General features: G+C 39.9%; 1 protein-coding gene across 2 annotated transcripts in view; it reads left to right on the forward strand.

The window, feature by feature from the left end:
- The window catches only part of MSRB3 (methionine sulfoxide reductase B3), a 251,039-nt gene extending 236,517 nt beyond the window's left edge, over nt 1-14,522 (forward strand). Inside the window, exons 5-7 of one of the 2 annotated variants that reach the window (XM_082254236.1) lie at nt 10,640-10,737; nt 11,462-12,188; nt 14,378-14,522. In XM_082254236.1, coding sequence (XP_082110362.1) covers nt 10,640-10,737; nt 11,462-11,617 — 254 coding nt within the window. In that variant the 3' untranslated portion in view covers nt 11,618-12,188; nt 14,378-14,522. The remainder of the gene's footprint in view (nt 1-10,639; nt 10,738-11,461; nt 12,189-14,377) is intronic. The other variant, XM_082254235.1, reaches the window with a different exon arrangement.
- The last annotated feature ends 398 nt before the right edge of the window (nt 14,523-14,920 follow it).

The raw sequence follows: 14,920 nt of genomic DNA on the forward strand, positions 1-14,920 counted from the left end.
AAAAGGTCAGTAACGAGTAGTTGTAGGTTGGGATCAGGCAGAAGCATAGTTGAGGAACAAGCCAAGGGTCGGTAACGAGTGGTAGCAAAATATGGATGGCAGCAGGGAAGACAGGAACGAAATACTGGCTGGAGAGAGCACAATAATCTGGCAAACAGGTGCAGAGATATGGCTTAATTTAGGAAGTTCGTGGGAGGAGCAAAACGTTAAGGGTTCAAGACAAACCAGGTTCAAGACAGGATTACTCAAGGAATTGTCTGTCTAGCATTCCAAGTAGCTCAGCATGAATAGACCTTGCCTGACACAGCAGTGGTTCTGGGTTCAAATCCAGGCTCTGACACTGACACATACTGTGCCTTGCAAAAGTATTCGGCCCCCTTGAACTTTGCGACCTTTTGCCACATTTCAGGCTTCAAACATATAAAACTGTAATTTTTTTGTGAAGAATCAACAACAAGTGGGACACAATCATGAAGTGGAATGAAATTTATTGGATATTTCAAACTTTTTAACAAATAAAAAACTGAAAAATTGGGCGTGCAAAATTATTCAGCCCCCTTAAGTTAATACTTTGTAGCCCCACCTTTTGCTGCGATTACAGCTGTAAGTCGCTTGGGGTTTGTCTCTATCAGTTTTGCACATCGAGAGACTGAAATTTTTGCCCATTCCTCCTTGCAAAACAGCTCGAGCTCAGTGAGGTTGGATGGAGAGCGTTTGTGAACAGCAGTTTTCAGTTCTTTCCACAGATTCTCGATTGGATTCAGGTCTGGACTTTGACTTGACCATTCTAACACCTGGATATGTTTATTTGTGAACCATTCCATTTTAGATTTTGCTTTATGTTTTGGATCATTGTCTTGTTGGAAGACAAATCTCCATCCCAGTCTCAGGTCTTTTGCAGACTCCATCAGGGTTTCTTCCGGAATGGTCCTGTATTTGGCTCCATCCATCTTCCCATCAATTTTAACCATCTTCCCTGTCCCTGCTAAAGAAAAGCAGGCCCAAACCATGATGCTTCCACCACCATGTTTGACAGTGGGGATGGTGTGTTCAGGGTGATGAGCTGTGTTGCTTTTACGCCAAACATAACGTTTTGCATTGTTGCCAAAAAGTTCGATTTTGGTTTAATCTGACCAGAGCACCTTCTTCCACATGTTTGGTGTGTCTCCCAGGTGGCTTGTGGCAAACCTTTGTGCATTTATATGGAGACTTGATTACACACAGGTGGATTCTATTTATCATCATTAGTCATTTAGGTCAACATTGGATCATTCAGAGATCATCACTGAACTTCTGGAGAGAGTTTGCTGCACTGAAAGTAAAGGGGCTGAATAATTTTGCACGCCCAATTTTTCAGTTTTTTATTTGTTAACAAAGTTTAAAATATCCAATAAATTTCGTTCCACTTCATGATTGTGTCCCACTTTGGGGATGTTCCCTTCTTAATTTACTAGCAACTGATGCCACAGAACAGGACGTCACAGGGAATCTTGCCAAAAAGACTCAGATAGTAATGAAAATCTGACAAAAGTTTTAAATTTGCTGTCTGTATCCCCACTGGAGAAAAATCACCTCGCTTCCCGTCCTAGTTATACCAGTTATCAGAACAAAGGACTCACTAAAACATAAAAAAAAAAAAAACTGGCAATGGTTCTAACTTATTCGCACCCTATAGAGGTTCTAACTTATTCACACCACAAAATCAAAATGGTTTTGACAAAGTTGTGCTCTTTTTTTGTATAATACACATTGGGACAAAAGTTTATTATACTCATACTATCAAATAAAATATGTACTAAAATGAAAAGCTGATAACATGAAAATGATGTTATTTGAGGTAATCTTATACAAAACGACCTTAGCATTATCAGTAAAAATAAAGCCCAGAGCATAAATGTACAGCAATTTAGTGAATGCCCTAATAATTTCATTTTGACTTGTCTTGCACTATGTGCCTATGGCCAGTTTTCCAGCATATTCATCCATTTGTGGTGGCGGCTCTTTATTGCTTTTGTCTATTGAGTATTGCTGGGGATTTTCAGAACATGAGTCATGGAATGCCTCTATTCCCTCAAGGTTTTCCTTCACTAGAGTTCCTTGTCTTTGTAGTTTTTGCTGGCTCCTTGAACCAGTTACTGTAATGTGCAAATGGATGTTTTTGGAGGACTGTGTGTAAAATACCTGGGGAGAAAGGTCACAGATTGGCTCCTGTTTTTCAAGGAAATTGATCCCTTTCATTTTGGCTAGAGTAATTCCATTCAGAAATGTTCTTCAGGCTCCTGCCTATTTTTGTACGTACTGCACACTTCCTTATGGCTTTGTTTGTGACTAATCCTGTGAATCACCTCTGTAGTTCACAACTGGTTTTTAGTTCACATGCCTCTTTCCATCAGGTTTTCATCAGCCCCTTGATGTAAGGAACGCAATCTAGAATTTCGCATATATTGAACCATTTAACTATTCACCAGGAATGCCACTAGATATGCTTCTAATTTCTTTGTGTTTAAAGTGAAGTAAAATGCAAAGTAAAGAGAGTATTAGAAATTTATTGTACCCCTTCTTTTCTAGAAATTAATATTTTTTATATGACCTGATAAAGCAAATAAAGACCAGGAGAGTTTTATCAGTTTTCTACCCCAATCTCCTCAGTTAGCTCCTACTCTGCCCACCTTTAGGTGATCCCTGAAAACTAATCTTTTCAGGGAAGCCTATCCCATCTCTACCAAAAAACTGAACTTTTAGGCTAGTCATTCACTGTATGAATTCATGAATTGGCCAAAATTCACTCAGGGGCCCATTTGGCCACCTCCCAACCAACATCCCTCTATTGAAAAATCGAAGGAGCCAGGTGGAAAATTGGTGGCCACAAACAGCTGCATCTGACCGGGATGTGATATTTTGAAGGAGACACAACTGAGCAGTGTTCCGTTCCACCAGTCCTGCTTGACTCTGCTACCTCTCTCCCAGTGACAGAAAGGGTATGCATGCTCATAATTGACTCTTTTCTCTCCTTCACCATGCGGCTAGGTCCCTATGGTCTCTGCCATGCAGGTCTGGACCCGATTGCTGGAGCACTATGCATGAAACCTGTCACCCCTGCGGTACTGCTCTCCTGTAGTCTGGTTGTCATATCATCCTCTTGTTGCCCCTAGCAATGGCATGACACGACTTCACCCTGTGTGTATGCATTACATGCCCTGTTCTTCCATACACCATTGCCACCTTGCACCCCTTTAAGTAACTTCAGAGCAGGCATGACAAATCTTTACTGAAAACTCTCAGCTTAACAGTTCCAAAACAAAGTGCACAGTCTTTTCCCTAAACTAGTCCCTAAGATTCCATACACAGCAGTTCACAGTGGCAGTTCTCCTGAGCTGGTGTTCTTCAGGGAGAACTACAGGTTTCAGCAGTCCTGTGCATGTTGGCAAGTTCCTCAGGCATGCAATCTTCAGTAATGACAGTCAGGATAGAAGGTAGGTGAAGTCACAGAGGAGCAGAGCCCCTCTGGGTGGGCGGTTGCAGGAGGATCAGGTTACATCTTAGCTGTCAGCCTTGTCCCTGCTACCCATGTGGCTGGAACTCATCTAGGCAGAGCCTTACTCCTGAATTTATGTGCACAGGGAAGGGCCAGCAGAAGCGCATAAAAGCAAGAGATGCTGGAAATACAGTCATCCTTTCCTCTAAGCCGGGGCAGCAGCTCTAGTATTTCAACCTGCTAACTTACCCCTCCCTTCTAAAATGTAAGCTGTCATTAGCAGGGCTATCCTAACCATCTTGCCTTGAATTGTATTTTAATTGTACTGTCTCTCAATGCTTAGTAAATTGCTGCCTTGGCACTATATAAATCCTGAATCATAATAATAAATATAATTAATTGATAATTTCTTAGGTGATTGCGTTTTCAGTTAAAATCTGTTGCAAGCTAATTTGTAATTTTATCGCAGACCTTTGCAAAATTATCTAATTGACCACCTAAGGTTGTAGGTTGAAGTGTGTAAACAGACACAAAACCTGAAAAAACTCTTTTGCTGAATGACTTGCTTAATAAATCACTTTCATTAGCCTGTTAGCAAGGCAGTATAGGGGAGGTAAATTGCTGTTATGTTGTATGGCCACAGCAGGGCAGGTAGGTAGATGCTTGCAAATTGGACTAACCTCAAGGCGAATTACTTACCACAGGTTTCAGCCTAATCTGCAGACATTTTAAACCATGTTTTTGTAAATGAGGCTCTTATATTAGTCATGAATTATTACTCTTTCCTGCACTGAAAATGAGATGTGTGCGCATTTATACTTGAGAGGAGTACTGAGATGAGATGCTGTGATGTTTTCAAGAAGGTGTGTACCCTGCCAGGTCAGTAATTTGTGACGTACAGTTCAGGGGTCAGAAATTTATGACACGTAGTTCAGGGGTCAGTAATTTGTGACACATAGTTCAGGGGTCAGGATTTTGTGATACACAGTTCAGGGGTCAGTAATTTGAGACGCACAGTTCAGGGGTCAGTAATTTGTGATGCACAGTTCAGGGGTCAGTAATTTGTGACGCACAGTTCAGGGGTCACTAATTTATGACGCACAGTTCAGGGGTCACTAATTTGTGACGCACAGTTCAGGGGTCAGTAATTTGTGACAGAAAGTTCAGGGGTCAGTAATTTGTGACACATAGTTCAGGGGTCAGTAATTTGAGACGCATAGTTCAGTGGTCAGTAATTTGTGATGCACAGTTCAGGGTTCAGTAATTTGTGACGCACAGTTCAGGGGTCAGTAATTTGCGACGCACAGTTCAGGGGTCAGTAATTTGTGACGCACAATTCAAGGGTCACTAATTTGTGACGCACAGTTCAGGGGTCACTAATTTGTGACGCACAGTTCAGGGGTCAGTAATTTGTGACAGAAAGTTCAGGGGTCAGTAATTTGTGACACATAGTTCAGGGGTCAGTAATTTCTAAGACACACTTCAGGGGTCAGTAATTTGTGACACATTGTTCAGGGGGCAGTAATTTGTGACACATAGTTCAGGGGGCAGTAATTTATGATACATAGTTCAGGGGGCAGTAATTTGTGACACATAGTTCAGGGGGCAGTAATTTGTGACAGAAAGTTCAGGGGTCAGTAATTTGTGACAGAAAGTTCAGGGGTCAGTAATTTGTGACATATAGTTCAAGGGTCAGTAATTTGTGACACACAGTTTAGGGGTCAGTAATTTGTGACACACAGTTTAGGGGTCAGTAATTTGTGACGCACAGTTCAGGGGTCAGTAATTTTTGACACATAGTTCAGGCGTCAGTAATATGTGACACATAGTTCAGTGGTCAGTAATTTGTGACACATATTTCAGGGGGCAGTAATTTGTGACGCACAGTTCAGAGGTCATTCATTTGTGGCGCACAGTTCAGGGATCAGTAATTTGTGATGCACAGTTCAGAGGTCATTCATTTGTGGCGCACAGTTCAGGGGTCAGTAATTTGTGATGCACAGTTTAGGTGGTCAGTAATTTGTGACACACAGTTTAGGGGTCAGTAATTTGTGACACACAGTTTAGGGGTCAGTAATTTGTGACACACAGTTTAGGGGTCAGTAATTTGTGACACACAGTTTAGGGGTCAGTAATTTGTAATGCACAGTTCAGGGGACAGCAGTAAGTAAAGCAGAGTTCAGAGGTCAGCAGTGACTAATACGGAAATACTGTTACACAGGCAACTGGGCCTGCAGTGCTCGAAATACTGTATTTATATTCCAAGCATCAGGGACAAGTATTGGCATGTGACTCCACACAAAAAAGCTTGATTCACTTGTCTGTCCTAAAACCTGTGGCAACTTTTAAGCATTTTGCCACGGCACCCTTGTTGAGAAAGGCTGCCCTAGAGAAACACAGAGATCCAGTGAGGACATCACTAGGTCTATTGGTATCTAATAAAAAACAGAAAGAGTTTATATAAAAAAAAACATTAGCATGTGGATGAGGGGAAAAGAAGGGACCAGGGAAAGCAAAATATAAGTAGATAACAATTATAAAAGAAAGATAAAAGAAAACTAATACTGACCAATGCAGCGCTTTATAATTACTGGATATTGTCAAAAGGGGTGCATACCATGCAAGACTAGAATGTGAAGGCAAAATGATTATACAAAATTCTACTAAACTCTTTTTAATATGTCAGTGCTGTAGTCACATTTTTAGCTCTTTTGCACCATCTAATGGACTTTTTTTTCCTGTGACAATCATCTATTTTTTTTTTTAGATATTAAAATAAGATATGATTCAACAACCCAACTAGGTGTTCATAAGATGAAATGCATATCCTTATTAAGGCCATAAGGCCAGCGCTGATATCTTCTGCAGTATTGGTATTGTAAAATGTAAAATTGTATTTAGAATAAGGTACATATATAGGGCAGTGAATCTAATATCCACCAAACATTCATTGGAGGTGACTCTTCCAGGTGCATGTTTTTTAAGTGACAGTTATTTTTTTTTACCCCCAGTAAATGTTTGATGAAAATCACATTCACTGATTTGTAACTATGCCCAAATATATTATTTTGCTGAGTACTGGCTTACTGGCTGTTAAACCCCAACTCTATACTTGTTATCTAGTTCTCCTCTGTTTACTACTAAATGGTGACAATTATTATCTTGACATTATATGCCACTTATACCTATGATCTGTAATTGTCACCACACAGCGCACAGTTGTAATAGACAATAGCAAATTAAAATACAGTAACAAATTGAAGCTGGACTCCAGTGTTCAAGTGGTTGTAAAGGCAGAAGGTTTTTTTTTTATCTTAATGCATTCTATGCATTAAAATACAAAACTTTCTGTGTGCAGCAGCCCCACTCAAACTTACCTGAACTCCATTGCGATCCAACGATGTGCACGAACGATGCTCCCGCTGCTATCAATCAAAGTCAGTGAGCCAATGTGGATAGAGAGAGGGCTGGACCGAGCTGTGGCTCCATGTCTGAATTGACACAGAGCAGCTGCTCGGCTCAGCTGCCCCCATAGCAAGCTGCTTGCTGTGGGGGCACTCAGCAGGAGGGAGGGGCCAGGAGCACTGGTGAGAGACCTGAGAAGAGGAGGATCTTGGCTGCTCTGTACAAAACCATTGCACAGAGCAGGTAAGTATGACATGTTTGTTATTTTTAACCCCTTGGTGCCAGCTCCCACCACCTCTTTAAGGGTTTTAGAATGCTGGGAGATGGGGCGGGGCTTTTGGCCATGTGACCTCCGTGGTTTTCTGTCAGGGCAGTCACTTGATCGGAAACCTCCTGATCGCAAGCAGCGCTCGGGAGGTTTCCAGTAGCCGCCGATCAATGTGTCAGGAGCATGCACAGTGTGCACCCTCAGCAAAACTCTATTGGCACCATTGCATGAAAATATGTGGCCACTCGGCGCCAAGGCCCAGCTGCTGTGAGGCCACATATTTGTGTGCACTCTGCGCCTACAGGTTAAACAAAAAAATTACAAGACTTTAACCACTTAAGGACCAGGCCTATTTCTGACACTTGTTTACAAGTTAAAATCAGTCATTTTTTGCTAGAAAATTACTTAGAACTCCCAAACATTATATATTTTTTTTTAGCAGAGACACAAAAGATTTAAATGGAGATCATTGCAATACTTTGTCACATCGTATTTGCGCAGTGGTCTTTCAAACGCAATTTTTTTTGGAAAAAATACACCTTTTGGAATTACAAAATAAGAAAACAGTAAAGTTAGCCCAATTTTTTTCTACAACATGAAAGATAATGTTACGCCAAGTAAAATGATACCTAACATGTCAAGCTTCAAAATTGCGCACGCTCGTGAAATGGCGACAAACATTGGTATTTAAGAATCTCCATAGGCGACGCTTTAAAAATTTACCAGTTTAGAGTTACAGAGGAGGTCTAGGACTAGAATTATTGCTCTTGCTCTAACGATCGCAGCAATACCTCACATGTGTGGTTTGAACACCATTTGCATATGTGGGCACGACTTGCGTATGCGTTCGCTTCTGCGCACGAGCTCCGAGGGACAGGACGCTTTAAGAATTGTTTTTTATTATTATTTTTTATTTTACCTTTTATTTTTATTGTTACACTGTTACTTTAATGCCTCTTGCACACGATACTCCTGTTTTAATGTATTTTCGTGTTCGCGGATTTTCGCGCATATGCGTTCGCGAAATTTCGCAGAAATGTATTCTGATGTTCTTGTTTTGTGCATCATGTAAATGGCCATTTGCGCACAGTTATGCGCATTCGCAAGCATTTGCACGCATGAGGCGTAAATTACTGCCCAAAAATGCAGATTTTTCTATTTTGTTCTTACTGAAGAATGCACGGCGCTCGTTTACGTGCCTGTGTGCAAAGGCACATTACAATGAATAAGCTGTATTTTCGCTCAGAAAAAAGAAAAATCTGTACTAAGCTTTTTTAATCTGCAGTGTGCAAGAGGCCAAAAAAAAAATCCCTTGTAATAGAAATAAGCAGGACGGGTCCTCTTTCATTTGAGATCTGGGGTCAAAAAGACCTTAGATCTCATATGTAGACTAAAAAGCAAAAAAAAAAAGAATGTATTTTTTTCAGCCAAAAAAAATAGGCCCTTTAAGGACCTTGAGCGGAAGCGACATATGACCTCCATGTGTCGAGTGGGGGCCATCTTGCCCTCGCTCGACTTCCTGCCTGGGACACAGAAGGACCAGATCGTTTTCCCTGCTACTGACGGCTCCGGTAAGCGGGGAAAATGACCAGGAAGTGATCCCGCTGTGAATCCGTTGCTGTTTATCTTTCCTAGCATGTGACTATTTTTATTATACCTTGTCCTAACAATGACTGTCATGTTGATGTTATTTGTATTTCTCTGTTTATTTGATATGAAAAATTCAATAAAAACATTGAAACTGAAAAATACTGGGGTTATGGCAGCTATCTGTCACTATCAAAGTAGTGACGTAAATATGCAGTGGGCAGTCCTGAAATAGTTAATATCACTTTAAATAGTCTATTTCATCCCGGTATCGGCAAGAGAGCTTTTCTGTTTACTGGCTGGATCCCCAGATTAAAAAAAGAAGAAAGCAAGCCTAAAAAGTAAACCAAAACAGCGATCACATCTAAGAATTGGTAAGCTGCAATATAATAAATGGCTGCTTTTGGGTTTAATACTTCTTTAACCTTCCTAGCGGTATTCCCGAGCGTGACTCGGGGGTTAGATTTTAGAGCAAAAGCGGTAACCCCGAGCCACACTCGGGGTAGCGCTAGGAAGATCGCTGGATCCTGGTAGAGGTTTTACTTACCTTTTCTCCGGGATCCAGCGAAGTATGCGGGCGGTATGCGGCGGCGGAGCTTGCTCCCGATCGTCTCCGTGCACCGGCTTCCGTCTCCGGCGACGTGACGTTCGCAGGGGGGTGGAATCGGCGGCAAATTCAAATGTAAAACACACCAAACACACTGATACCATTCAAAATAAATAAAAATCACATTACATTGCCCCCCAGTGCCCTTTCCTGCAGTTTTACTGTACTTTTTATGTAAATTATATATATATATATATATATATATATATATATATATATATATATATACGTGTATATATAAATATACGTATATAAACATATATATATATATATATATATATATATATATATACATAATTCTTGTGAATGAGCAGCCCAAACCAACTGTATACATTATATATATATATATATATATATATATATATATATATATATATATATATATATATATATACATATATATATATAATATATATAATAAATGTATACAGTTGGTTTGGGCTGCTCATTCACAAGAATTACGTGCAAAATAATGGTACCGCTTTCAGCACCTAAAATCCAAAAGAATCATACCGCCAGGGAGGTTAAACATTAAAACATTGCAACAACCACTATTGTATTCTCCAGGGTCTCTGCTCTACTTGCAAAAAATGTACTATGTTTTGAGGTTTTACCTAATCCTTAGGCCTAAAATATGCATGTTAAGGTGTGCAAAAAAAAAAAACTAAGTTTGCAAACACGGCATTGGCAGTGATAGAGTTAAACATGTTGCTTGCAGGGTACTTTGATGGAATGATAAAATTAACAATGTGTAGGAATAGGCTGATAAAGCCAGGGCTGACATTATCTTAATTATCTTCAGATGTGATATGCTCCTGAAACTACATTTATGACTGTAACTGTTTGAACACCATTTAAATTCCTTTTGTTATTTAGGATTTTAGCCCTTTAATGGGAAACTAAACCCTGCTATTATTTACAGTGAAGGAAGCTGCCATCTTAGCCTCTGTTTGATCTGCAGTTGCCATATTGCTGCACTTGTGATCAGTTATGATACTAGCCATGTGATAACCTGACAGTTCAGAGAGCATAAGCAACAGTGACAGTTATCATTCATAGCATGCAGTGTATGTTTAGGAAAACAGTTCAATCGATGGGTTTATATCTGCTTCAAGTATGTAGACATGTTTTTCATCAAGAATGTAATATCTGATATTTCATAAATAGAAAAAGTATTGTTTGTGTACATACCATGCTATTCTTTTAATAGAAGATTTGGCTTAATTTCACTGATGTCATTGAATATTCCCCATATCATATCTTTGGCATTATCATTTGTCTTGTGCTTCTCTTGCAGGTTGGCCCTCATTTTCTGATGTTGTCAATCCAGAAGCAATATCGTATGCTGATGACTTTTCATACGGGATGCACAGAGTAGAAGCAGGCTGCAGTCAGGTCAGTACTCAAAGCCTAGTTCACCGAACATCTGTCCATTTCAACCCTGATGTTAAAGAATATTTGTATGTAAAGTAAAGCTGGCTATAGACGGTCCGATTTCCACTTAATCACTTTATTCCTCATCAACACAGTCTATTTTGATGAGGAAATCCCTCCCGCTGAGCTTTTTTGTTTTCCCAGTTGGGGGGGGGGGGGGAGAGAACACACAAAGAATATTGCTAGCGGTTATAAAAAAAATCTGCTATGCTGGTTTTACCAATGTCTATTGATGGATCGACTTGGGCACAATAAGCTTGCCATGCTGAACCAGGCAAGATTCGAACCATCTATAAAGGAGAATGCAGGCTTTACCCTATTTTCTTATGTTGTTCTTGTGTTCCATGTGCCTCTGTACTCTTTGTACTGGTCCAAATCATTTGGTGGAGGGAGGATTATGGTGTGGGTTGTTTTTTAGGGATCGGGCTTGGCCCCTTAGTTCCAGTTAAGCAAACTCTTAAGGCATCAGCATACCAAGACATTTTGTTAAATTTCATGTTCTCAACTATGTGGGAACAGTTTGGGGATTGTATCTAGAGGTTCTTAAAACGCTGGGAGGTGGCGACGGAAAAGGGTTACTAAATATTAGAAAATTACAGGTGCCTTTTTTGCACTATAATTTATTGTATTATCAGGCAATGTGTTATATTTAACAACATTTAGATTCTGTTTTGTTCTTTTGTAGTGCGGTGCCCATCTTGGTCATGTATTTGAGGATGGCCCCCGTCCAACTGGAAAAAGATACTGTATAAATTCAGCATCACTGAACTTCATAGCCGAGGCATCAGGTGGTGCCGAAGGAACCAGTGCCTCAGTAGCATCTCCAAAGACTGAACTGTAAAAGCAGACCCAATGACAATAAAGCTTTCTGGTCATCAGATCTGTAGTTTAACAGCGATTCTGCAGATTGGACATACTGTTCCTTAAATTAGGAAGGAATCATCACCTTAGGAACAGTACTCTACTTACATCTATTATTTTCCCTGAAGTATTTTTTTTATTTTATTTTGTTTGCAAACATTAATTATTATCACACTACTTGGTATTAAGACTATCACAGACTGTAAAACTACATCTGTATCATAGTTAGAGAATTTAATATGATATTACAAGTTTTATATTCCTTTACAGCAGACCAAAGTTCAAATGTTAGAAAGTTAAACAAGTTCTTTATTTTTGTCTATCTGCTTTTTTTTCTTTCATTATAAACTAATGCTGCTAATGGCATGTACCATGACAACTTGGTGCCCCTCTAGTACAGAGATATTGAATGCATCTCCTTAAAAGAAAATCAGCAGTTGTAGATGTGGGGAACTAGGCTTTGTTATAATAAAATACAAGTTTGCCATTGTAATACTTTCAGAATAAAACATATTTATTACTATGCATTCTTCTTTTTCACTATCAGCATAGTTAATACACTACTAGGGATCAGAGCTGTGGACAGAACTTTAAACCCTATTTTTCTAGCTACTATTCTGTTCTTGGTAGCTCCCAAGTCATTTCCAGCATCTCAGATCTCAGGACCTCAGTGTAAATTGTAAGCCCACCCAGCCCTTCCACCACCACAGCAAGTAGGTGCTGAAAGAGGTTGTCTAGTAGTAAGGAAAAAAAAAAGCAAGAGGTGTAGTAGCAAAAATATCAACTGTAGCAATATTTTACATTATGACAATAACAATAATTATTATTATTTTATGATAATAGTAATTGTTAGTATTCATGCACAAAATGACTCCATAACCCCAATTAAAAATACTTTAAACTGTGGATTTGCTTTTCAGAACTACAAATAGCTGTCAGTTTGTAGCTGAGCAGATCATTTGGGAATTTTGCAGTTTAGGGAAGACTGTGTTAGAAATGCAGACTTAATTTCAGTGCTGGCCAGGATGACCAGAAACACCAAGGACAATGAACCACTGCTTAGGCTCAGTTCACACTAGATTTGGTGTGAGTTCACAGTGAATTCACTGCAAATCCTCACTGCATCAAAATTGTAACCAGTTCATGCGAACTGATTACTGAGTTTATGTTAAGTTAAAAACACCCCGCAATCAGTTTGCAAAACGCAGTGTGGTTTGCAGAATCAGATGACATGGGTATGAACACCCATGCCATCCGATTCTGGTGCGGACAAAAAAAGGGTGCTGCAGGAGTTTGGTGTGATTTTAGCATCAATAGCTCAAATTGCACCCCAGAGACACCCCATGTTATTCGCACAGGAATCGCAGCACATTCCAGTGCGAATTACATGCGGTGTCCTGCGCCGCATCAGTGTAAACCTGGCCTTAGGCAGCTAAACAAATTCTACTTACTGTACATCCTGTCAAGGTGATGTGTCTAGCAACAATGATTCTAAAAGTATCTGTACATTTGTTGGCAGCACCTCTTGACTGGAAATGCACAGTAGCTACAGGGTCAGTATTAACAACAACCCATGCATTCTTTAAAGTGGTTGTGAAGGCAGAAGGTTTTTTTATCTTAATGCATTCTATGCTTTAAGATAAAAAGCCTTCTGTGTGCAGCAGCCCCTCTCAGCCCCTCGAATACTTACCTGACGTCCATCTAGATCCAGCAATGTTGCAGGAGTGTCTCAGCTACCTGGGACTCCACTCCTCATTGGCTGAGACAGCAGCACGGCGCCATTGGCTCCCGCTGCTGTCAATCAAAGTCAGTCAGCCAATGAGGAGAGAAAGGGGGCGGGTGCCAGGCTCACAGAGCTGTGATCCGGCTCAGGTGCCCCCATAGCAAGCTGCTGTCTGTGGGAGCACTCAACAGGAGGGAGGGGCCAGGAGCTCCGAAGAGGAACCCGAGAAGAGGGTCTGCTATGTGCAAAACCATTAAGTAGAGCGGTTAAGTATGACATGTTTGTTGTTATTAACTAAAAAAAAAAAAGACTAGTATCACTTTATTAAGGATACAGATGTAGATTTGTGTTATCTACACACACACACACACACACACACACACACACACACAGATTTTTCTTTTGTTTCATTTGCCTCAAGAGCCCTCCTAATGGAGCCCCATTCAAATCCCAGGCCCCCTAGCAGCCACATGATCTGCTATGGCTACTGTTATGCCACTTGCTGTTACTCAGTTGGGGGTATGTCAGACTGCTACAGAGAGATTGCTGCGCTTACACAAATAGCATCAATCTTTTTTTAGACCATTCTGCCCAGACATGACATATTGTACCTTTACTGGAGATGATTTCCTTTCACTTTTTTTTTTTTTTTGGATTGTAGGAGCTTCAGGTTAGACATATTGCATGTAGGGCAGTTTTTTTTTTTTTTACATGAAGCTTGGCCTACATGACCCCTGTATCAGAAAATGTAAGTACCTAAGTGTATAAGTCATTTAGTTTTAAGTGGAAATATACCCATAACAACTTGGAAAAAAAATAATGTTCTTTAGCAAGGAACATACATTTCACATTATTAATTATGCTACCAACATTAGTGTGTGCTGTAAATTGCCTCCAGCATTGCTCCTGCTTCCTTGTACCAGAGGCTGCCTTTTTGCTGCAGCAGTAAATCTTTAGGCTGTCAGCAGATCAACCTCTAGTGGCTGTGATTATAGGCACAGTGGCGAGAATAGAAAGCAAGCAAGGCTGTGCAGAGCAGGATGAGACCATGCATTTGTGGATTTTAAACATTATAGGTACTTATTTTTACTGTTTACATTTTTAGCAATACCTAAAAAAGGATCCAGAATGAAGTGATCTATCAGGACTTAATTTTCTTACTAAAGTTCCACTTTAAATTGAGGGTTCCTGATTCAGAGGTTCAGGGTAAAAGGTATACTTTAGTGCCACTTACAATCATCAGCTTAGCTTTACCTCTTTATTATCAGTTCACTTTCAAAAATGGTAATTCATATTATTTATAAATGATATCTACCAACACATCTGATGTTTTTTTTTTCGTTTTTTTTTGCAACAACTGCAAAAAGTGTATTTGTATGAAAGGGTTAGAAAAAAACCTAGTGGAAACTTGCAAAAGGTGATATTTATTTAAAAAACAACCTTAGGCTTCAGCCTAATACAACCCCAATTCCATAAAATTTGAGATGTTGTGTAAAATCAACATAAAAACAGAATGCAGTGATTTGCAAATCTCATAAATACTATATTTTATTCACACTA

This window comes from Pelophylax lessonae (assembly GCF_965119305.1).
Source record: "Pelophylax lessonae genome assembly, chromosome: 4".
NCBI classification, from domain to species: Eukaryota; Metazoa; Chordata; class Amphibia; order Anura; family Ranidae; genus Pelophylax; species Pelophylax lessonae.